General features: G+C 42.9%; 2 protein-coding genes across 10 annotated transcripts in view; both read left to right on the top strand.

Moving 5' to 3' along the window:
- The first annotated feature begins 795 nt into the window (after positions 1-795).
- Positions 796-7,431, top strand: DNAJC22 (DnaJ heat shock protein family (Hsp40) member C22). 3 transcript variants are annotated; one of them, XM_060271994.2, is made up of 4 exons: positions 1,051-1,188; positions 2,418-3,305; positions 5,336-5,461; positions 7,306-7,431. In XM_060271994.2, exons 2-4 carry the CDS (start codon positions 2,484-2,486, stop codon positions 7,315-7,317), a joined length of 960 nt encoding a protein of 319 aa, XP_060127977.1. In that variant the 5' UTR covers positions 1,051-1,188; positions 2,418-2,483; the 3' UTR covers positions 7,318-7,431. The 3 variants fall into 3 exon arrangements, with proteins under 3 accessions (XP_034959790.1, XP_060127977.1, XP_034959789.1); XM_035103899.3 differs by lacking the exons at positions 1,051-1,188; positions 7,306-7,431 and adding an exon at positions 796-899 and having other exon boundaries at positions 5,336-5,933; XM_035103898.3 differs by lacking the exon at positions 7,306-7,431 and having other exon boundaries at positions 5,336-5,933.
- The window catches only part of SPATS2 (spermatogenesis associated serine rich 2), a 49,184-nt gene continuing 31,679 nt past the window's right edge, over positions 7,318-24,822 (top strand). Inside the window, exons 1-3 of one of the 7 annotated variants that reach the window (XM_035103892.3) lie at positions 7,318-7,440; positions 9,153-9,290; positions 19,925-20,226. In XM_035103892.3, coding sequence (XP_034959783.2) covers positions 20,202-20,226 — 25 coding nt within the window. In that variant the 5' untranslated portion in view covers positions 7,318-7,440; positions 9,153-9,290; positions 19,925-20,201. The other 6 variants (XM_035103894.3, XM_088662943.1, XM_035103895.3 and 3 more) reach the window with 6 other exon arrangements.

Below are 24,822 nucleotides of genomic sequence, written 5' to 3'. Positions count from 1 at the left end.
GGAGTTACAGAGGCTTTTCACTTTGAGCAGGCTCTGAAAAAGGACACTGCCCAATTATTTAAGCCCTGGGGGACTGAATCACTCATGCCCAAGTTGTGCATCCCAGGGGAAACAACGGTAGTTTAAAAATCAGGGTAGCATTGGTTGAGTGCCAGGTATAGAGCAGGACATTTTTAAGTCCGAACTTGAAAATGGAAACCATAAAGCTGGTGGTAAACAAAAGAGGTTTAAAGACACTCTCAAGGCAAATCTAAAAAAAATGTTGCATAAACATGGACAATTGGGAAACACTGGTCTGTGAGTGCTCCAGTTGGAGAACAGCCTTTACCAAAGTTGTCATGGAATTTGAAGACGCTCAAACTCAGGACGAAAGGGAGAAACATGCTAAGAGGAAGGCACATTTGGCAAACCTTCACCGTGATCAACTCCTGCCCAGAAACTTATGTCCCCACTGTGGAAGGACGTGTGGATCCAGAATTGGCCTCCGCGGTGATTTATGGACTCACTGTTAAAACCATGTTCATGGAAGACAATCTGACTTGGCTACAAGTGATAGCCAAAGAAGAAAGAAGCAATTGGTGCTGTGTGGATAACTCTGAAATGCAGGGATGAATTGGGAGAAGCCCAGCTCCGGCCGGCGCTGATTTCCCTCCATACTGTGACAAAGGCCTTCGACACAGCTCCTGCTGTCGGTATGCTGGGTGTGCCACTGCACTGCCCTTTGGCCACTCTTTCCCCCCCCCTTCCCTGACAGATGTCCTGTGCCCAGTCCCCACCCCCACCCCCACCCCAGGAAAGCAAAGTCCAGCCTAGTGCAACGGAATCAAGGGCTTTCTGAGTCGACATGATAGCACTGATGAAATGGTGCCGATGTTCCCTTGCTGGGAGTGAGACGAAAGGTGTGTATTTATGATTCTGGAAACGCTGTTCCTAGGGACAAAGGACACTGCCTTAGAGTGAGTCAGGTCGTCAATTCACTTAGTTCAGTACTGTCTGCTCTGACTGGCAGTGCCTGGTCAGGATGTCTTTCCAAGCCCTGCCTGGAAATACCAAGAATTGAACCTGGAACCCTCTCCATGCCAACAATGTGTTCTGCCACTGAGCTGCAGTGATTGCATTGTCCAGATTTGCCTTGTTGATTCAGCAAGCGGCGGGGAGCCCAGAGTGGCTGGATCCAGTGTGCGGCAGGTATGGGAAGCTCTGCCAAAGGCAGCATTGCGGCTGGGGAATCCTTTATGTTGGGAAGAGTGGGGCCGTAGGGGGTAAGGATAGCCCGAGTCATTTTCGGCACCAGAGGCAAACTACAAAAATGGTGCTTTCCCCCTGTCGCCAGGGGGAAAGGGGTGAAGGAAGATCTACAACTGGAACATGGGGAGAGTGAAGATCTACATTGGGAAACAGAGAGTTGGGAATCAAGTCAGTCTTTTTAAAAAATTATTTTATTTTTACAAAGTAATAATCATAATTAAATGAGAATAAAATTGTGCACCCCACCACCGAGACCATTGCATCGTAACTATCCAACTTCCCAAAATTTCAACACCTCTTGTGATGGCTTGACCCCTTTCCGTTTTAACAGTGCAAATTCTGCCAACACCTTCCCTATCTCCTCAAAATCATTTCTCCTGTGTATCCCCCATCTTACCTTAATGGCACACATTAATTTATCATTAATACCTATATCCCACATCTCTTTTTGCCAAATCAAAGTCAGTTTTACCCGATGGTTGAAGTCAGAACCAAAGACCATCGCAGCCAGGGTGTGGGGGACTATCTGAATCACACTGGGTGGGGGCAGAGCCCAGAGGGCCATTGTTTCTTGCCAGGAAAATCATACCAGCTCTTTCTAGTTACTCTGCTGTGGGCATTCAGGAAGCTGGAAAATATATACCTGAAGGAGCGTCTCCACCCCCATTGTTCAGCCCCGACACTGAGGTCCAGCTCCGAGGGCCTTCTGGTGGTTCCCTCACTGCGAGATGTGAGGTTACAGGGAACCAGGCGGAGGGCCTACTCGGTAGTGGCTCCCGCCCTGTGGAACGCCCTCCCATCAGATGTCAAGGAAATAAACAACTATCTGACTTTTAGAAGACATCTGAAGGCATCCCTGTTTAGGGAAGTTTTTAATGTTTGATGTTTTATTGTGTTTTTAATATTCTGTTGGGAGCCGCCCAGAGTAGCTGGGGGAACTCAGCAAGATGGACGGGGTGTAAATAAGTTGTTGTTGTTGTTGTTGTTGTTGTTGTTGTTGTTGTTGTTGTTGTTGTTGTTATATTGGACGTCTCGGGAGGAGGGAGGGGTATGTGTATTACATCAGCTGAAACATGGCCCAATTGGGCCTAATGCCTTGAAATATGCTGTGGGCGGGGTGTGGGTGTGTTCTTCATGTGCCTGCTACCTTTTGCTCTCTCCCTCCTCAGGTCGACATTGAGATGTGCTCCAGCAGCAAAGGGCACTGCCCACAGTGAAGAGGTGCCTGGCGAACGATGGCCAAGCGGCTTCTGGTGGCTATTGCCCTCTGGGCCCTGGGAGGCCCTGCTGGGCTCCATCATCTCTACCTGGGCCGGGATAACCATGCCCTATTGTGGATGCTGACTTTGGGGGGTTTTGGGATGGGGTGGCTCTGGGAGCTGTGGCTGCTGCCGGGTTGGGTGACGCAGGCCAACCGCACCTTGGAACTGCCCAGAGATGGACCTCCACCTTTCAGCCCTGTGCGCTTCCTTGGCCAAGCCTCAGTAGGCATCTACTTTGGTTTGGTGGCCCTGATGGGTCTCTCAGCCCTCCCGGGTTTTTACTTCCTGGCTCTCCCCCTGGCGGTGGGACTCGGAGTACACTTGGTGTCCGCAGTGGGTGACCAATCCTCTGATCTTCAAGCTACTTTGAAGGCGGCCTTCCTAACTGCACCAATCTTCTATGGTCGCCCTGTGGCTATCTTCCCCATCACTCTCACAACTAGTGTTACAGCCCAGCGGCACCGGTGCTATAAATCCAGCAGGGGCACCAGGGAGAAGCTTGGTGCCCGACTGTACCGACTGGGTCTAGCCTACCTTGCCTTTACTACACCTTTGGCATACTGTGTCTTCTACAACACAGCAGCCACTGCCAGCTACGTAGCTGGCACTATTAGATCCACGCTGGATTGGCTCAGTGTGTTCCCATCCCTGAGCAGTGCGCTGGAATCAGTGCTTCTCTTGCCCTACCATGCTTGGAAGATGCTGGGCTTCGGCGGTGGCTCCTTCCAGGAGTGGGAGCAAGTTTTTGCCTTCATGCACTCGGTCCAGAACGAGAGGCAGCGGATGGCATTCAAGGTACAGGGCAATACTCCTCAGCTCAGTTTTGTTTTTGTTACGGTATACTTTATAGTAGGGGACCCAGGTGGCGCTGTGGGTTAAATCACTGAGCCTAGGGCTTGCTGATCAGAAGGTTGGCGGTTCGAATCCCTGCGACGGGGTGAGCTCCCGTCGCTTGGTCCCAGCTCCTGCCAACCTAGCAGTTCGAAAGCACGTCAAAATGCAAGTAGATAAATAGGAACTGCTACAGCGGGAAGGTAAACAGCGTTTCCATGTGCTGCTCTGGTTTGCCAGAAGCAGCTTTGTCATGCTGGCCACATGACCTGGAAGCTATACACTGGCTCCCTTGGCCAATAATGCGAGATGAGCTCGCAACCCCAGAGTTGGTCACGACTGGACCTAATGGTCAGGGGTCCCTTTACCTTTACCTTTACTTTATAGTAACTGGGCTAGAGGAGCGGGATCTGGGCAACGTCCGTTTGTGGGTGACGCTGTGACCATGTGGGTTAGGGTACCGAGGGCCCCATTTCGGGAGTCTTTTCGGAACGTGGGGTTTTGCAGTGAAAGGTTTCTGCAGGACTTTTACTGACATTTGGCACCGTTTTGGAATAAATAGGGCAACGTCGGGCTTTTTTGTGATGCCGCGATCCCATGGTTTAGGATGCTGAGCTCCCCTCCTGAAGTCTCCGCGGCACACGGGTTTTGGGCCACAAAAGGCTTCTGTGGAGCTTTTGGCGATGTTTGGTGACGTTTTGGAGTGAATTGGGAGACGTCAATTTTTGGGTGACCCTGTTTAAGAAGTCACTGTGAAACACAGTTTTTTGGTTGCGAAAGTCTTCAGCGGGGCTTTTGCCGATATTTGGCTCCATTTTGGAGTGAATCGGGCAATGTTGCTTTTTTGGTCACGCTCATATTTCTAGATTCATGGTTTTTGAATCTTCAGCCAACTCAGGGATAAGGCTAGAGTTGGACTTAGCTGGTAACTAAGGCTACTTTATCCATCTTTCAAGTACAACTGGGAAACAGGAAGTTTGGGCTTTGGGAAGAGGGAATCGAAATGTCTCTATTCCCAAATTTAACGCCCTCCCCTCAAATGTCAAGGAGATAAAGAACCACATAACCTTTAGAAGACATCTGAGGGCAGCCCTGTAACAGGAAGTTTTTAATGTTTGTTCTGTATTTTGCTATGTTTTATATATGCTGTAAGCTGCCCAGAGTGGCTAGGGAAACCCAACCAGATGGGCAGGGTATAAATAATAAAATTATCATTTTTATTAAAGCTGAGGAGACCTGGGTTTAAAACCCCACTTAGACTCACAGGAAAAGTGAGCTATAAATAATATAATAGTCTTATATGTGTCTATTCAGAAACCCCATTACATTCAATGGGATGCACTCCAGGTAAGCGTGTACAGGATTGCAACCTAACAGCTCAAACCTAACTAAGTTTACTCAGAAGCAAGTTCAGTCCAGGATATTACAACCCTCTCAACACACTATAAGCAAACAGGAGCAAAAATTAAAATTAAAATAAAAAACCTCCTTAAACTCATAGAAGCAAATTCAATACAAGTCCATGGGACTTACTCCTGGGTAAGTGGGGTTAAGACTGCAACCTAAGCCCGAATCATAGAGCAGAGAATGCCAGCTTTAAGGCCAGTAAGCTGTAAAACAACAACAACAACAACAACAACAACAACAACAACAACAACGCTAGAAACCATAGGAAAAAGACACTCAGTCTCCTAGGTTGGATAGCTCAGCTGGATAGAGCGTGGTGCTGATAACACCAAGGTTGCAGGTTCGATCCCCATATGGGACAGCTGCATATTCCTGCATTGCAGGGGCTTGGACTAGACGATCCTCAGGGTCCCTTCCAACTCTATGATTCTATGAAGGTCATTCTGCATAGGACTCAGCTTATACAGGTCTATAAAACTAGGCATGTCCCCACTGACATCAGCCTCTACTGTGCCACTGGCTGTGAGGCCCACCAGAACATTTCCTCCACCTAACAGGCCTGAAATGTTTCCTCCTTTCCCTATTAGGTCTTAGGAATCCACGACGATGCCACACCTGAAGAAATCCACAAAAGCTACCGGGAGCTGGTGAAGCTTTGGCATCCAGATCACAATCGGCACCGGGCGGAAGAGGCGGAGAGACGCTTTATTGAGGTGCAAGCTGCCTACGAGCTCCTCACACAGATGAGGAAGCCAAAGCCGGCATGACGGACTCTGACTGCCTCCATAAAACCCTAACGTTTACGTTGCTGGGGGGAATAAAAGCATCACACCTAGAAGCCATGGTTCTCAAAAGGGCTTCTCAGCAGGCTCAGGGCAGCCCTACATTGGTCCAGAAGATGGAGGACACAAATTGTATAGTATGCCCTTCCACTTGGTCATCTGTTGACTTGGTGGTGCCAAGTCTTCCTCCTCCCTGTTTTTCCTCCCTCCCCTTCAAATTCTCTGGGTCTGTTTTCCAGAGACTTTGCAGCACTCTATGGACTGGCAGGATATCCCTTTTCTTTTTATGTTGCCTATCTTTTGACATAGGAAGAGAAGCAGTGCTTTCAAGTTTTGCTTTTCTGCCCTAGAAATATTTGTATTGAAGGGAGGATACATTTATTAAACAAACAAAATGTTTGTTAATAATATTTGGGAGGTTTTTTGGGGGGGGGGCAGGAACCACTCAGGAGGTTTGAATATATATATATATATATATATATATATATATATATATATTCTTTTGTTATTGTATTTTTTTTAAGTACAGAAAAGATAGGATTGCTGTATTTCAAAAAGTGAAAATCCAGACAGAAAAGCTATTGAGCTTTCTGTAGTTTTGACCAAAGTTGCTGAGCTATTTTTAAGGGAAATCGCCAACATGGTTTGCCATTCATCTGGATTTTCCCAGACATTTCAGCAATTTCCACACCAGGACACAGTTTCCGAAGGCTGGTTCCCAGCTATGTCCAGGAAATTCCAGACGTATGGCAACCCTCAAAAGGAAGAATGGCATATACTGTAATCATTAATCCAAAACCACAGAGACTCAAAATCTAAACTCAAGAAAATAATGAGCACCGTCTCACATTATCACCAATTTTTTCATTCCAGAAGGAAATAAAATCAGACAAATTTGTTTTCATACATTTTTCTCTTGCTTGTACATAATAAGTTCGCTTGTGATTTATTCCTTTATCCCAAATACTAAAGAACTAGTCTGACCAGGGGAGATGGGGAGGCATCTTTCCCCTACAATACACTGAAATTGACATTTTTGATGCTATCTGAATAATAGTACCCATTTCTGCATCTACATTCTGAATAGTCTTCCAAGTAGTTGAAAAGTGCATTTATTGGGTTTCTTAGAATTTTGTGAGTTTGGTGGTGGGATTATTATTATTATTAATAATAATAATAATATATTATTTGTACCCCACCCATCCGGCTGGGTTTCCCCAGCCACTTTGGGCGGCTTCCAACAAGATTAAAATACATTAAAAAGTCACACATTAAAAACTTCCCTAAACAGGGCTGCCTTCAGATGTTTTCTAAATGTCAGGTAGTTGTTCATATCCTACATTCTCAATAGATCATCTCAATAGTTCATCTCCTACATTCTCAATAGATTTATACATTAGATCAACTGATTGGTTCAGATGGATATTATTTCCCCCATTTTCTACATTGCATTTTTAACATAATTCACCAGTGTGTGCTGAATGGCAATATCTTCAACTACAATACCTGTTGGTGTGTATTTATGGACCATCTGCATTGAGCAACTTCTAAATTGGTAATTATTGGTAATTATTGGATCTCCCCAGAATTATTGGATTATTGGTAATTATTGGATCTCCCCAGAAATCTACAACTGTTGCTTATAAATGTTTCTTGGACCTTTGTAAAGTAGATTGGCAGGAACATCGAGAGTTGTGGAATAGGGAATAGGGATTTTGCTATACAACCTAAACAATGGGAAATTGCTCTAGAATCTATATGGAACATTTCTCTAGATTTCAGGTTGATCCAGGAGAAAAAATACATTTTGGGTATATTGGACTCCGCAACCTCAGCACAGGAAGGCTCTGTTTAAGACATATAGATGCTGGAGGTGAAATGTTGAAAATGCCTTGCTGTGGAATATCATGGTGAGCACATCCATTATGTATTTGTTTTGGTCTGACATAGTTGTCAATGTAAATTTTATATTGCTAAAAAGTTTGATACTTTCAATGCCCATGTACTTTGAAACTATATTCCTATAAGTATAGGAGTTAACAAGAGGTCAAAAGTACATCTTATGTAAGCCCTTATGGTTGCCATACGTCTCAAAGGATATGTTATACCTCGCCACAATTGCAACATTTTTATAGTGTCAAGTGGATACCTATTTGGACACTTGTATTGACTTGTATGTTTTATTTTAGATTGGAAATATTCTCAGTGCACATTGTTTACTGTCATTATTAACCTTTCTCTGTCCTTTTCCGTGTTAAATTTGACACTTAAAAAACAAATAATGAAAACATTTTTTCCGTCTATAAGACGCCCCCATGTATATGACACTCCCTGTTTGGGGGGACTCAGATTTAAGAAAATGGGGGAAGCCGCTATCCGTGTTTAAGACGCGGCCATAATTTTCGACATTATTTTTTAGGAACAAAACCTAGTCTTATACACGGAAAAATACGGTACAACATTTCCAAAAGATTTGCAGATAGTCTGCATTTTATTAAAAACTCATGCAAGTTACAATATCTACAACAGGAGGAAAAAACAGGTTGAGGCGAGCCAAGACCTTTAACAATTTTCAAGTGGTCCATGTGGGACCCCAAATTGTGAATTGTGAATTGTGGTGTTGTTCCTCAAGCACAGCTGCCTTTCCTGGGAGATGCAGATAGGGGTTTGTTGATTTGAAAAGCCTGCAAGCCTAGCTGATCCCAGCAGGTGCCGCTGCCGAGCTGCTGAAAAGCAGGAATGAATGGGGCTGGGAAGTCCCTGGGAAAAGAAAAATGATCCTATGACTTCGCACAAAGAAAATATGTGTGGGGTTTGTCTATATTTCAGAAAAAGCAACAGCATGATAACAAGCTGCGGGCACAAATGAAAATAGACTTTGTGCTCAAATCCACAACGGGTCATGTTGGTAACATTGGGTTCCGAAGGAGAATTCCAAATTCTTATTCTGAATTCGAATAATGCCTCACCAAAGCTCAGTCGTGGAACTTGTTGCAATGCCCCAGCTTCGCCTTGGGAATCTGAAGAGATCTGCTCAACAAAGACTCTGAGTCAGGCCCGGCTCTAGGTAGACCCCCGGTGGTGCAGGGCACCATGGCGCCGGCCTGCCAGAAAGGCGCCGCGAGCTGCGCCCGCCCGCTGACCGGCCGATCCGCCGGTCCGCCGCGCAGCTGCGCCCACCGCGCTGGGAAACGGGGCGGGAGGGCGCCGGAGAGATCCGGCGCACCACAGCGGCAGGGGCGTTTAAGACGGCCCTGCTCTGAGTATCATGTGCAGAGGGTCACACCTAAATAACTAAATAACCAATAAATAACCTATCCTATCGGCTTGTAGGTTTTGCGAGGAGAGGCGCTGAACTGGACTTTTCAAAGAGGGTGACGCTAGCAGTAGGTGGAGCATGTTGCCGTATAGTTGCTAATAAATCGCTAAGAGTTTTGGTTGCTGAACAGAAATAATAGTAATAATAGTAATAATAATAATAATTCTATTGTTTATGGGTTTTCCCCGCCGTTCTGGGCGGTTTCCAGCAAAATATAGAGAATAATAAAATGTCAGATGTAAAAACTTCCCTTCAGATGTTTCCTAAAAGTTGTGTCATTCTTTTTCTCCCTGACATCTACAGGGAGGGTGCCACTACCGAGAAGGCCTGGTTCCCTGTAACCTCGCTTCTCGCAGTGAGTGAACCGCCAGAAGGCCCTTGGAAGTGGATCTCAGTGTCCGGGCTGAATTGCCACTTTTCTCCTATAGGAGAGCTCCCAAGGTAGTGTGTGAACATTTATTTATTTATTATTAAATTTACTGTTTTACAATTTAAGAGTATTCATTTAAACAACCTTAAAATATCAATGACTTCCCTTTCTTCTCTTTCCATGGTTCATTTTGCATAACATAAATCCCTGCATATTTTTTATAAACCAAACCATTCAATATTCCATTATTACTTCCATCAAAATTTATTTATGTTTAAGCCCGACAGGCAGAAATTCCAACTTTTTAGCACAGAAATGCAGAATCGGTGATGGAAGCGTCACCTGTTGGATTTCTACCTGTCACGCTGCTGCGAGATGGCAAATCCACGTCTCCATTCGCGCAGGCGGAAGGAAGAAAAGAAAGGGTTAAACGAGAGAAAGCGTTGTTTCCTAGGCGTTGCGGTATTGGGCAACCCGCGGCATCTCCGCCACGTTTCCCGTGCTCGGATTGGCTTTTTGAGCCCCGCGGCTTCCCCGATTGGCTCAAGGACCGTCACGGTTCGGGAGAAGAGTAGCCCACCCCCTTTCACCTGATTGGCCGTCCCTTAACGAACAAGACCGATTGGGCGGGAGGGGAGGCGGAGCTTCAGCGGCTCCGTCGCTCTCAGAACTCCGTCGCGCGTGAGGGTGGAGAGGCGGGCGGAGTGGGCGAGAGAGAGACGGGAGGGCTCCGCCTTTCCCTCGCTCCCATTGGCCGGCGTCCGTGCTTAAGCATTGGCTGAAGGGAGGAGAGGCTCCCGCGGCCCCATTGGCTGCGGGGGCTCGCGCACCGTTCTCTGCTCGCTCCCGTTCTCTGTCTCTTCGCTGGTGGGCGGGGCTCGCTTTCCCGGTGTTTGGCGGCGGCGGCGGCCTGAGGTAAAGGGGGCGGGTGGGCAGGAGACGGGGGGGCGGCGGTTGTGGAGACGGGGGCTGGGTCGTCGTCGGGGTAGGACGGGGCTCCCGGGTGCTGCTGCTTAATGGGGTCGATGGAGGGAAAGGGGAGGCAGGGCTGAGGCGAGCGAATGGGCCGTTTCGCGAAAGGAAGGGGTGGGCTTCAAGGCAGGCCGTCGAGGGGGCGGTGGAGCGGAGCTGGCTTGTGAGGGAGCGAAGGGCCTGCGCGGACGGTGAGGGCCTCTTTCCCGCAAAGCAGGGCGACCTGTGGAAGGACCGCGAGAGTGCCTCTGAGCATGTCCAGAGTGCGTTTCCCTATGGTAGTGAAAGATTACTGCGGGGAGGACCCCCAGCCCAGCCCCGTCCCACAAACCCGCACACGTATTGGGGATTTGGCTTCCAGGCCGGAAGGGGGTTGTTCCCAGACAGACTGGAGCCTAGCCTTGGTACTAGGGCTTCCATACGTCCGGATTTTCCCGGGAGTTCAAAGGCAGAATTGACGGCCGGGTTTCCTAAAAACAACAACAACAACCCAACCACTGCAACTTCCTTTTAAAAAAATCAACAATTTTGGGGGTTCCTTTAAAAAGCTCTACAATTTCTGTTGTTTCCTTAAAAAACAGAACCAACAGTTTGGGGGTCTTCCTAAAAGCTCAACAACTTTCAGGATGTCCTGGTTTTTACTTTTGGAAATAGTACCCTACTTGGTACCACCCCGAAACAACGAAGCATTGGAATGATGGAGGCGGCGGGCAGCAGAGTGTGAAAAATAGGGACGCGAATGAGAGGAAGCTGTTCCCAAAGGGTATGAGCAGCTTGCAGTAGTCGCTGGTTTTGCTCTCTGCTGCTGCAAGGTTTGGATCTGACCAGCAACCATTTGGGTGGTTATTGGTTTTGGGTTGTGTGTGTGTGTTTTTTTAAGAACAGTCTCCTGAACAGAAGAGCAGCAGTAACCTTTCTCTTGAAGCGGCAGCACGGAGAAAACAAAAGCTAAGAACTTTATAGCTTGAGTGTAGGTGGGAACGGGCCCATGCATAAGGGAAAGAGCTTGGGGAGGGGAAGGGGAGACAGCTTGTGGGGGACAGGAAACTTAGGCTGAGTGAAGTTGAACAAAAAGTAGGGTTTTCCTAAGAATGGAGAGAGCCTTGTTTGATTAGTTTGTACAATAGTGACTAATCATTTGCTGCTTTTGTTTGCCTACCATGTACTGTATGCAATTCATAATAAGCTATGCTGCAAGACTTCAGATTCAGTTGTATGTATGTATTTTTTCAGAAAGCTGCTTTGCAAGCCTACAGTTCTGATAAGTACAGTAGTTAAGCATTATGCAGGGAATTTGCTGTGTTGTAGGGCTGACCCGGAAGCTGTACGCCGGCTCCCTCGGCCAATAACGCGAGATGAGCGCCGCAACCCCAGAGTCGGTCACGACTGGACCTACCGGTAATGGTCAGGGGTCCCTTTACCTTTAGGGCTGCCATATGTCTGGATTTTCCCTACATTACCGGGATTTCAAAGGCAGAATTGACATCAGGGGGAATTTCTTAAAGGTGGCGCTTTGTCCTGGATCATAGGCAAGTCAATTGAAAAATCATAGTTTTGGGGAGGGAGCTCAAATCCAGGGTGTCCTGGTTTTTGCTTTTGAAAATATGGCAACCCTACTGTGCTGGGACCTGAGTTTGAATAGCAGCCTAGTTGCAATCAGGTGGCTTTTGAGGAGTCGGTCTAAAATTTTGGTTACCTACCTCGTAGGGCAATTGTTAGACAATTGTTCTAATTGTGTTTGTGTTCCATTGATTTCAGTGGCGTAAAGTAGTTGGCATAAAGGTAAAGGGACCCCTGACCATCAGGTCCAGTCGCGGACGACACTGGGATTGCGGTGCTCATCTCGCTTTACTGGCTGAGGGAGCCGCCGTACAGCTTCTGGGTCTTGTAGCCAGCATAACTAAGCCGCTTCTGGCGAACCAGAGCAGCGCATGGAAACGCCGTTTACCTTCCTGCCGGAGCAGTACCTATTTATCTACTTGCACTTTGTGCTTTCAAACTACTAGGTTGGCAGGAGCTGGGACTGAGCAACGGGAGCTCACCCCGTCACGGGGATTCGAACCGCTTGACCTTCTGATCGGCAAGCCCCAAGCTCAGTGGTTTAACCCACAGCACCACCCTTGTCCCATGCATGCCTACAATTCTCACATGCAATCTGACACTCCATTGTAGGGATCTTCTGACATTGAGCCCTGGATGCATTCCAGAATTTGTTACCCCAAGAATTACAGTAACACAAACCACCAAAATAAATCAAGAATAAGCTCTATTTACTTATTGATAAGTAACTGTAAGGAGCAGGGAAAGGAAGTGACCATATATTGGTTTAACACTTCCAGAAGGAGTCTGGTTCTCTTTCATTTACTGTACTATTAATGTTATAAATGATAAGGGAGGAACAGCAGAGAATTATATTGGAAAGAGGCAATGAATTTAGCAGATGCTCTCTCTTGCAGCTGAGCTTGTTTGGAACATATGAGCATGGCGTTCTGTAATGAGTTCTCCCTTGAGGCCTCTCCAGGCTAGAACTGAAACTTCTTTCTGAGGTATAAGCTGTCATGGCAAAAGCTGAATGTTTTCAGGGGTGCTTCATATGAAGGGGAGGGACTTCTGTCCTCTAGCAACCCACTTGCTTTCTATATTGGGCACAGAAGAGGGACAGAGCACTCCATCTCTCTTGCAGCCCACACACTCACCTGCATGCAGTTCTTCGTTGCCTGTGCGTATTAGGCTTGTACTTTAAATACAAGGCTGTGATGAATCTCAAATTCTAAAGTGCAAGTTAAAGTAGAAACCAATGAATAGTTATACTTCTTGAATTGTTCAGTGTGGTTTTAATACAAAGGCTTGTATTACCTTGCATTTACCTTGCTTAGAAAGACATGGGGTAAACATATTTGTTCTCTAGGGCATTTCCTATTTGTGTAATACACCTAGTACAGTATATTGCGAACTGTGTGTGTTTGTGAGAATACCTGTAAGTTACAAATTATGCCCCTTGCAAAGATTCATGTATGTGATCAACAAGATTAAAATAGCTTGATAAGGGACTATTGTACTCAAAAGCCAATTAGCCAGCTGCTGCTGCTGCTGCATAATATACGGTAGATGTTGTTCAAATGTGGAGTGGAAGAAGATCTCCCTTTGCTTGAAATCACAAAATGAAAAAAGATTCTTACAGGTAATAGACCTCTGCTGTAGAACAGCATTTCTCAGCCTGTTGGTTGTGAAGCATGTGCAAGTGGGTCATGGGCTTTATAAGCAAACCCAAAATAATTATTGCATTTAATTTACAATTAAGTCTTTAATGAATTGTTGCCCATATGTAGCAGCAGAGCACCCTTCTTTGCCCATGCACCAACTCCTGTCAGCAGGCACTCCCACCCAGCTGGAGAGACTTTATAACTCCTCGGTGTGGCCACAGCTCCATCCCCTGCAACCCTTTCCTTGTCAGAGGGCTCTGAGAAGGAGATGCAGGGCGGGTCTTTGAAAGGCTGGTGCAGGAGAGGAGAAAAGATGCCAGGGGTTGTTGGGTGTGTGTGTGTGATGGTGTAGTCTCTCAGCCCACCTGAGCTGGAGGAGTTATGTTTTTGTCCATCAGACAAACTTTTGCAGAATGAACTGCCAGTTTTCTTGCTGTACTGGTCATTGGAATAAAAAACCCCACAGTACACCATTGTTACTATTATTATTTTACATTTTACAAGTGTAGGCAAAAAAGCTTGAAAATAAATACCTGTTTAGGATTGCAGTCCATGAGTGTATGGGCCTCTATACAGTACACTTCCCTGTGAGTAATTCCAGTTGAACTCAAGGGAACCTACTTCTGAGTAGATACTAGTATAGGATTGCACTGCAAAACTGCCATCCTAAAGACATAGCACAGTCCTAACCATGTCAGCTCAGAATTAAGCCCTGTTCAATACAGTGGCATTTTTAGATAAATGCAGTCAGGTTCCCATCCTTACTGAGAAATACATCTCACTGAAAACAGTGTGAGCTACACCTTCTAACTGAACATAATATGTAGGATTATGCTGCAGGTCTGCAATCCTATGCACAGTTAACTGGAAATAAGTCCCATTTAATCCACTTTGACATAAAATCAAGCTCAAGGTGGTGCTTAAATATTCCAATGCAATTGATTTGTGGATTGCACCATTTAAGTGTGTCCCCAGGATTGAATAACTAGGGTTACTATACCACTAAGCATAGTTGTTGAGCAGATTAAAAGCTTTTGATCTGATTTTACTGGTTTTATTGGAAAAGAGCTTGGTACTTTTAAATCGTTCTCATTGATTGATTATATTCATTGCATATACAGTACAAAACTGAATAAGTATAATTATTATAAATATTTTAGCAAATTCTACATTAATGGGTGTGTAAGTAAATTTTTGCTTGGATACCTCATATAATGGTTATAAAATAGGCAAAACTAATTATTGCAAAAGACCCAAGGTTCAAAATTCTTGTAACAATAAATCAATGGATCACCATATCAAGTAAATCTGTATTTGTGGGTTGCCATACCAAAAAGGTTGGGAACCACTGCTCTCTACTGAAGAGTGTGTATTGTGATGTTAAGAGTCCTGCTAGTAGATTTAGTGTAAAATGTAGGCAGAACAATTGACCTGACCAGGCAACTGCATAAATGAACTTGCCACGGAATGCTTTAGAATGATTTCAGATTTGTTTGTAATTACTCTTCAGTAGAAACCTAAAACTATTGTCCTACAAGTCTTACCTTACTTTATTTTATCAACACTTCACTTTCCTTCTCACAAAGACAGTTCCACTGAATGCTTCAGACAAATCGGCATGGATGATAGTGTAGCAAACTTTTCAGATGATCAAATAGGTGGTATAAGTTAAATGTAAACACAGTTCAGAGGACAGTGCAATAGTTCTGCTCAGTTATTTGTTTACGGATGGGAAGGGAGATAATCACATTTTTTAAAAGTCTGTCTTTTCTAACTTATTAATAAAATAAATTCATTGAGTGGACCTTATTTTTCTGGAGTGTGAAGAAAAGACCCACACTTCTCCACTTCTTTTTTTCATTCTGTGTAGCTTTTTATACTTGTTTTACACTCATTTGAAGAGTTAGTTGAAAGCGGCTCACATAAGACTTGCTGTATCTGCACATGCTTGGAACCGGACCTCCTTATTTCAGCAATAGAATTGTCTTTTATCTTCCATACTTCAACTAAGCTATTTCATCTGATAGTGAAGGCCAGTATTTTCTTTCATTAATGTTAGGTCAGAGTTGTGAATTGCCACTCACCCAGTTGCATGTGGCAAGAAATAATTACTTCCAGATGACCAAATGTCATTCCTTTTCTTTTTGGGGCCAAATTCAACTTAAAATAGATGCTTACAAAACTGTCTAGCTAGTAAGCAAATGTCATTATAGTTTTGGTTTGTTTTTAAAATAAAAGCACATAGACCCATCTTTCAGTTATAATTAGCATACTATATGGCTGACAACCTTTGGTATCTGGCCACATTCAGAAGTGCTTTTAGGTATTCTTCGTGCTGCTTCTAAATTTTGTGCTCCATGAGCTCTTAAGTGTATCGTTGTGCAATCAGAAACACGTTCCTTCAAATGCCATTTTGGTGTGTTTGGCTCAAAGGTAAAATATTTTTCATCTGTTTCTTTGTCTTAGCTTAGCTGCTGTAGATTTAGATTTGTTCTTTTCCAGGTTCTGTTTCTTTCAGATTTAAATACATTATTTTCTGACATTTTAAGTGTGCCTATTTCACAACTGTCTAAGATAGTCTTGCATAAATATAACAAATGTACCCAATATTGCTCTTACATTTCACACTTTGGTAAAGTGCACTTCTACATTTTAAATCTGAGATTTATGACTTAAACTGAGGCTTTTTTTGAGTTTGAGGAAGATTGATGGGATCCACAAATGTGCTTGCTAGTGGTGACCATATCTTTTTATCAAGTGAGGACAGCGTGGACAAAGTCTGGGGGTTAATCCCTAGAGTTGTGTTGAGCTTCTGAGGCACTCGGAAAGCAGTATTCTTTATTTACCATTGGCCTAAATTTTCTAGCTTCTTTCTGAAAATTGTTAACTCTACACTTGAAGTCTCTTTCAAGGGAAAGCAGGATAAAACTGTTTTCAATAAATAAAATAAACTTATTTCCTGTTTCACCACAAGACAGAGCAATTATATTTCACAGGATTAGTTAAAATATCTGGCTGCCATCTTCTTGTATGAATACAGTAATACCTCTGGTTACGAATGCGATCCGTTCCGGATCGCAGTTCGTAACCCGAAAAGTTCGTAACCCGAACGCTGCGCAAAGCGCCATTTTGCGCATGCGCAGACCGCGCGCGCCGCTTCTGCGCACGCACGTGCAGCGAAAACACTTCCGGGTTTGCGCAGTTCGTAACCCGAACTGTTCGCAAACCGAGGTGTTCGTAACCCGAGGTACGACTGTATATACACACAGATTTAGAGCCATGACACAGCTGATAGTGTATGTAGAACATAACCATTGTGGCTAGTAGACATTGGTAGCCTTATCCTTTATGATCTGTCTAATGTTCTTTTAAAGCCATCTAATTTGGTGGAGGGTCACTACATTTTGTGTGAGTGAATTCCATAGTTTAGCCGTGAGCTGTGTGACGGACTTCACTTTGCAAAATCATTTATAAAGCTTTTTCCTCAAAGACTTCGTTGTCTATTTTTGTGGATGTGTTTTCATTAAAGAGTACAGCAGAGTAAAATCCTCCATAGCCATAAAGTATGAAACCATGCTTATCCATAGACATGGTAGATGTAAACTGCACGCTATCGTAAACTGACGCAAGGACCAATTTGATAGAAATGCTTAGTCTTGCTCTAAGACCTGTTGATTTCAGTTAGGAGTTAAGCTCATTCTTACATTTTTCTCATGAAATCAGTTGGACTAAAAAGCACTTTGCTATGGTCGGACCAGGCTCCAAAATTAGGAAGTGTTTTGCATGTGAAGTTCTGCGTAGTTTGGGCTGGATGTAGTCTTCCTGTTTGACAGAAATAGCTGTATAGTTACAGTCAAATAATCTGCAAAGAGCCCCCGATGAGTGTTAAAACAGGCATTTGCTTCACAGGATATTAGCTACAGCCCTGTCTCTCCAAGTGCGATAATACACTGTATGTAAGGGTCTGCTGATAATCAGGAAGTCCCTGCACTGTGTACCTGTTTAAAATAAGTGTAGCAGTACTGTATGTCCAAAAGTGAGTGTGGCCACACCATACACTTGCTCGCACAGACAGGCTGGGCTGAACTGTATAGATCAGCTGAGGAGGATGCTTATTGCCCCCTGCCTTCTCATTAAGTGATCAATCTGGTGATGAGGGAGGGGCAGCTTGCATCCCCATGAGGCACTGGTCTGAGCAGAGAGGTTTAAACTTTACCACCACCACAGTGCTGTGCATACTTTTTTTCTTTGATGCCACTGCCAAAATTGGTGGGGTCAGAACATTTTTTCACTAGGCTAGATCAGGTCTCGAGGCCCAGTTTAACCACTCCTGATTCATATCGTAATTCTTAGACTTTGTTTACATTTATCCCTTGCCTCCCCTTTTCTCCTATGCTTCTTAGTATTTCCCACTGTTGATATTTGAATTGTAAGGTTGTTCGTAGTGGGGTTCTGCCTCTCTTTTTTGACTTTGAAGCTTTGTGAAGCATCAAAACTATAGCTAGCATTGTATTACTGGTAAATAATAAAACCCATTACTGTATATGGAAGAAGATCTATAGGAATTGAAGCTCACAACCACTTAGAATATAGTTGGGTGCTTCTTGTTAGAGCTCAGATACAACTCTACTTAGTTCAAACTGGCTTGTTGGAATTATTCATGCTGTTCAGAAGATTTAGATTTGCATGTTGCCATTTGGCCTATTTCCAAAATGTTGGCTTGAAATGTGGCTTCTGAACATAGAAAACCGAGAGCATGGTTGGCTTCTGGCAGGATTAACAGTTGTCTGACTGCTAAGAGAGTGGCTGTGTGAAGCATCCCTTGCTTGCTACTTTGTTCCAGGCACGTGCATACTTGTAGCAATTAACATTCCTTCAGTAGCACCTTAAAGACCAACTAAGTTTTTATTTTGGTACCGGTATAAGCTTTCGTGTGCATGCACACTTTGTCAGATAGGATGAAGATATCTGACGAAGTGTGCATGCACACGAAAGCTTATACCAAAATAAAAACTTAGTTGGTCTTTAAGGTGCTACTGAAGGAATTTTTTTATTTTGTTTCGACTCACACCAACACGGCTACCTACCAGCAATTAACATGTCATGTTAGGAAAAAATACTATGCTTATATGTTCCCTTTAAAGCACAGCTTGCTCTATGATAAAAGTGTAACTAAAAAGTTAATCACTTGTGGCTGCAATCCTCTGGTTCAATTTCTGCATGTAGAGGATACTTGTGACTTGTGAGGCAAGCCACCATTTAGATTTCAATTGTTGGATCATCTGGTGATCTGCAGTAGTTGGGTGCATGTTTCTCTTGCACCTGTATAATTGGCTTCTTTGGATTGAAGCTTAATACGTTCATGTGGTACGCAGGACAGAGCTGTTGGTTAGTGGGGAAATGTATCACAACTGTCTCAGTTGTCTTCTGCTCTTCTTTAAGAATGAGTATAAATAGTGAGAAACTGGTAAATAGTGATGAGAACCAGGGTTAGCAATTCTGTAATATATATTTGTGTGTAAAAAGCTCAGTCATGATACATTAGTGAAAGTTCATATTTAAGCCTACCCAGTACAGTCCTGCATTGGAGGGTATCAATAAAAGCACCTTTTGACTACTATTCATGTTTATCAGTCCTAAATATGATTTCCTTGTGTGTGTGTGTGTCTGTCTGTCTGTCTGTCTGTGTGCCCCCCCCATTTGAAAAAATCAAGTTCTTCTAGAATACAGACAGATGTTCTTGGATTCCAACTCCGATCTTCCATGGCCATTAGCCATGCTGACTGGGGCCAATAGAATTTGGAGTCCAACAACACTTCGAGCCTCAGTTTCCCATTCTTAGTGAACTGTACCAGTTTTCACCCACAAAGTTTTGTATTATCAGTGTAGGTAGGCACTATTGCTTTCCAGTTCACATGATGCCATGCATGACAAAGTTAATTACTGGTTCTGGTAGTTACATTAACTTAAGATGACAACTGCAAAGGGGCATTTTTCTAGACATCTTATATCAAAGGACATCTAGATGGATTATTATTATTTTGCAATATGAAGTATTTACAATTAGGAGAAAAATGAGCAGCTGCTACTTCAATACTATTACATACTACTACTCTGTTGCACTGTGTTACTGAACCTTTAGAGAATGCACAATTTCAGGGCTTTTCTCCCATTCTTTTAAGTCTAACCCTTAGAAAATAACATTTTTAAAATACTAAAAACTTGAAGTGCTGCTTCTGCTAATGAATTCTGAACAATCCTGATGTCTTTATAGTTTCAAAGTTTGTTTTACCAGAATGCAATAACTGCAGTTCTGGAACTGCAAGCTTCTTTCAAATGCAGGGCAAAGTCTACCTGAAACTTTACCGGGTATCTCGTTGGCTTTTTGTTGACTCCTTGTTCTGCAGTTCACTTTAAGCAACATGAATTGAATTCAGGTTAAAAAAAAACAACTATTGAAGAATGCATTTACAGACCACAATATGTCTGCCAGACTAATAAATCAAACTCTTGTATGTTTGCTTTTTCAGAATCTGAAAAACAGCAATATGAACTGCTGTGCTTGTGCTTCTTGACAGAAGGTGATGCTAAGAGGAAAAATATACAGTGATCAACAGGTTGTCCAAGAAGGTTTTTGACAACTCATCGGTTGCCTTGGAAGCTGGAGGTTTGCTGTCCCCAAGCAGATATTTGCCATTTCCTGCCTTGATGCAAAGCAGCACTTGAATTAAACCTGCCACTCTCTGTTCTTTGAGGAAACAGATTCTTATTGCTGTGTAATTGAACACTAAATACAGGGAACCTATTATGTCTAAGAAGCAAAACCAAAAAGGTAAGATTTAAGATACTAGATGGGCATATATAGTAAGGAGTGTTGTGTTACAGGCAAATGTCAAGTATGAAATTTTGTTCCTGCCGTTTTAGTCCACAGTAGAAGATAATTGCTCTAGATCGGCTATTCTCGAGCTGCCTCCCTAAGTAAGAAAACACTCAATGTCTTCCAAAATATGAAATGAATCCTAATAATGTGTTCCTTCACATCCGTTCCCTTCTCGACCCAAAGGAAGACAACCTAGCAGCCTTTTGGGTTCCTGGTGTTGGAAATCAAGCAAACAAGGAGAAAACAGGGTCGCTTCATGGTTCTCTGTACTAACAATGAGCAAGGTGTAAGGAGGCAAATGGTCTCCTATGGCAATGGGTTGATATTCTGCCCCTTGACCCATTTGAGAGACACACACATTTCTGATCTGTCGAGGAAAAGCTGGTGTCTTTTCTAGGATCTTCCTCTCCCTTCCCAGGGAGTCTTATGTGACTCTGAGAACCACTGGTACAAGGATCATACGTCTTTTTCAAATCTGGTGTCATTTGTGGCAGCTTATGTCACAGAGGATTAACAGTTTGTGTGAAGGAGACTTTCACATTGTTTAATGTGCAAAGTCTTGAGTCCTTGAATACATGGGTCTTTTAGGGCAGAACTAGATGTGGCTCCTCCTGAAAATGGTAACTGCCTACCAACTAGCGTCCCACTTCCCACGGTGACATCCAGCAAAACTTTACTGTGTTCTGATGTCACAGTGTTGTGCATTTCTCTGAACTCCCCTAGCAGCAGCAGCAAATAATATAAAGTAGCAAAACACATCATTACATGATATTGGGAGACAGGTAAGTTTTACTACCTGTTATAAAGGGGGAGAGTTAACAAAACCTCGGGTTTCTGTCAACAGCTGTAGATTTCTTGCCAGTTCTTTGTGGCTTGGGGTTGTGCTTTTCCTGTATGTGTCAGGTTTTATTTATTAAAAGCTTTGTATGGCACAGTTTGATCTAAAAGATCTGGGATAGCTAACAGTCCAATAGCAATAAGACTAATAATACAAAGTAACAGAGCAAATATTTTAAAATGGACAGAGCACAACAGGAAACAACTAAGTAAATTCAGCAGCAGGAAACAATGGAAACAGAAAACAAAAGTGCTAAACTTTGAGTTCCAAGGTTCTCTTAAGAAAAGCACTGCCTTTGGCATGGATATCAGCAGAAATTCCATCAGATGGAAAGCTCTTCTGCTGGAAAGTAGCACAGATACGGTGCCACTGTCAATAAGGCTTTGTCTTTGGTAGCTCTCCATCATTCACGATTTCAGATGGCCCTGCAGCAGGTATTCTGAGAAAGACATCAGCCATTATTAAGATGCCAGTAGGCTCCCCTGAAACAACATTACTTGGAACTTATGCCTTTATTTGTAACTTAGCCCTTTGGGGCTGACCTCTTCCATGACAATTTCTGCATGGAACACTACACTGATGTACATGTCTTGTAGTCTTTTTCACCATTGAACACAATTTGTGAGCAACATGGCACAACTTTGACATGGCTAGTTCTGAATTTAAACCTTAATTCTGCTAGTATTGATCTGCAACCCGTTTTCAAGTTCCTGATCTTTATTGGTTGACTTCAATTTTTATGATTGCTTGGAATATTAAGAAAAAGTTGCTGACAAAAGAACTCTCCTGCATTTGCAACAAGCCTAGTGTGCAGCACAATGAGGCCTGCCTGTTGCTGTAACCCCACCACAAACACACGACCCAAATTGGAGAAATGCTTGCAACCTCATGCAGTATTTACATTCTATACACACTGTTACCATCAACAATGGAATACTGGTAAAAGTCTGTTTCAGCACCAGGTATTTTTCAAGTTCATATAAAGCCAGTTTCTAGTTGCTTGAGTATTTGTTAGATTCCAGCTTGAGTTGTTGCTGAGCATGAATCCCCAACTTTAGTGTAATTCAAATTGCTTGCAAATTTATATTTCACTGCTCAGTATCTCGCTGTATAACACACCTAACCAATTCAAATTTAAATATCTCCTAATAGGTTCTTATGGCAATCTCAAACTGTCAGAACACTTCCCCTTTCACTTCACCAGCCCAAGAAATGAGTAAGCACAGCTTCAAACTTCTTAGTTTATATCACTCCCCTAACAAGACAATACCAGTTTTTTTTAATAACTATTATTTCAGTTGAAAACACACTGCATTCAGCTGACTATTCTCATTATAAATCAAACTTCACATTTAAACAACTAGGTGTTAATGTTTGCAATGCAAAAATCCAAAACACTCCAAGTTGAGAAAGTAGAATAGTGATGGTGGTGGGGTCTTCTCTCTCTCTCTCTCTCTCTCTCTCTCTCTCTCTCTTTCTCTCTCTCTTTTAAAAGATGTGTGTACTTCAGGTGTATGAATGTGCTCCTAAAATGTTAATGGAACCTCAAGCATTTTGTTCTAACCTTGCTCTTGTGTTCACTGATCAGTAATTCTTCAAGGTCTACTTGTTTGCCCTACATACAAATAATCTGACATGTAGTCTCTTGAAATAAAAATCTTTCCATCTCTGGGATTTGTTTGTTGTTTTTAACTGTAAGGATTGTGCACAAGAACACTTTCCACACTTAATACTGCCCACTTGTAATAGAGGGTATCAACTATATTGGAATGAGCTATTTTGTCTTTTTTATTTAATAATTGGTGATGTAACAGGTGAATCCTGGAATATCTCTTACCAGTTGCCAGTGTTCAAACACACTGCATTCTATGGAAAAGGGCATTCTATTCTATTCCATTGACCAAAAACTTTTTTTTGGGTGAACCAACTTTTTATCTTGAAGCAGGTCACTTCTGTGATACATATTTGCTCTGTATTTTGCTCTTCTGATAGCAGCCTGAGGATAACCTCTTTACATACTACACTGATGTTACAAATCTGAACAAGTACAATTTTAGTTGTAGAAATTGTGCGGATGGTAAATTGCTTCTGGAATGATTCTATAATGTAAAATAGTATTCTGATCAATAGGTTTACTGTAGTTAATAAATTTGTCTATCCCACTTAAAAGTTATTATATGGTATTTCTTGTAACTCCATGTGATTTTGTGAACCTCTTGTGAGGATCAACTATATCCAAAAGAAAAAAAGTCGCTCACTGCATAATCTAGATGAGCAATAATGTAGATATCAATATATATGCCATAATATAACAAACATATAGGGATTTCTTTCTTGGAAATGACTTAGTTTGAACAAAGTGCTCCATATACAAGTTAGAAATATTAAAAGCAACTGGATTCCCCATAATAACTTCTTGGTAAGAAAATTTCTCCCAGGTTTTTGGCTAATTAAACAATCTGTCCTGTCCTGTTTACAACCGGGGGGGGGATTGTTTTGCTTGCTACTATGTTACGTATTTTTGGGTTTTTATGTTGTAATGTGTCCTGTGATCCTCAGAAGGTAAGTATGGAAATTTAAAAATAATTACATGAATGAATTAATCTTGCTGCTGTGCCATAATACCCGTATATCTGAGAACCCCTCACCAAAGTAGCTGAATATGGTCTCTGTATGCCAAACTTCTAGAACAGAGATTGCATAATTGACTGGACATTCCTTATTCCAGCTGCTAAATTGTTATGAGAAGTACTACTCACGCTGTGGAAAAAGAGTTCTGATTCCCCCCCCCCAAATCCTAGAGCAGACACTTTGTTCCAGACTACGTTATGTTCCAGGGTATAAATGCTTAATTACAGTTGCATTAATAGTCTGTGCTGTAATGTCTGGAAACAAGAGGCATGGCAGGAAGGGTTATACTTTTATCATAGTCTTGGGTTAGTAGCTTACTGGAATTATTTGTATTTTTTGAATTGCATCTGTTTACCCAGACAAAATGCTTGTGGGAAAGTAAGACCAATGCTGTTAAGCTACACAATCAATTAACAGTGGCATGTATGTATTGGAGGGTAAGGAAAGTGGGTGGGACAAGACACTGTATTCTAGCTATATTGTTGTTTTAAAATTCTGGTAGCTTTCACCCTTGTCTAGTGGATTATTGAAGTCTCTGCAAAAGCAAGAATGGGAAACCCCCAATGACACACTTTCTGGCACCAAAGCTGAAAAATTGTTCTTTTTTTAAAAAAAGGCATTGGTATTATACAGCCATAAACCTTGCACAGGACAGCCCAACTTTCAAAGTAAGGCGTGCCACCTTTAGGTTATACAAGAGTTTGAGCAGCTTGGTGCCTGGGATTTTTTCCAGGCTTGTCAGCAGCACTGTGAAGTCCAGCCTTCTTCAGATGTACCTGACATACGGTCATTGCCTTGCACAGAATCTGGGCTCATTCTTTTTCCCATTCTTGCCACTTACAAGTACTGATAAGAATGTTTCATTCTGCTTCCTCCTTTTCTTACATTAAAGGGGGAAAGATGTAGTCTGAAGCAATGGTATTATGTATAGGGCTATGCAGTGCTTTTTTTCTTAAAAGTTTAGGGGTATTCTCATTTTGACTCAAGAAAATCATTTTATAGTTCAAATCAGGAAAAATAAATACAGTAAATGGACAAAAGTACAAAGATTCACAAAATGTTTAGGGGTATGCGTACCC

The sequence above is a fragment of the Zootoca vivipara genome, chromosome 2 (genome assembly GCF_965207765.1).
Source record: "Zootoca vivipara chromosome 2, rZooViv2.hap1.1, whole genome shotgun sequence".
NCBI lineage: Eukaryota > Metazoa > Chordata > Lepidosauria > Squamata > Lacertidae > Zootoca > Zootoca vivipara.
The sequence above is the reverse complement of the archived record's forward strand: the minus strand, read 5'-3'. Positions and strand labels throughout refer to the sequence as shown.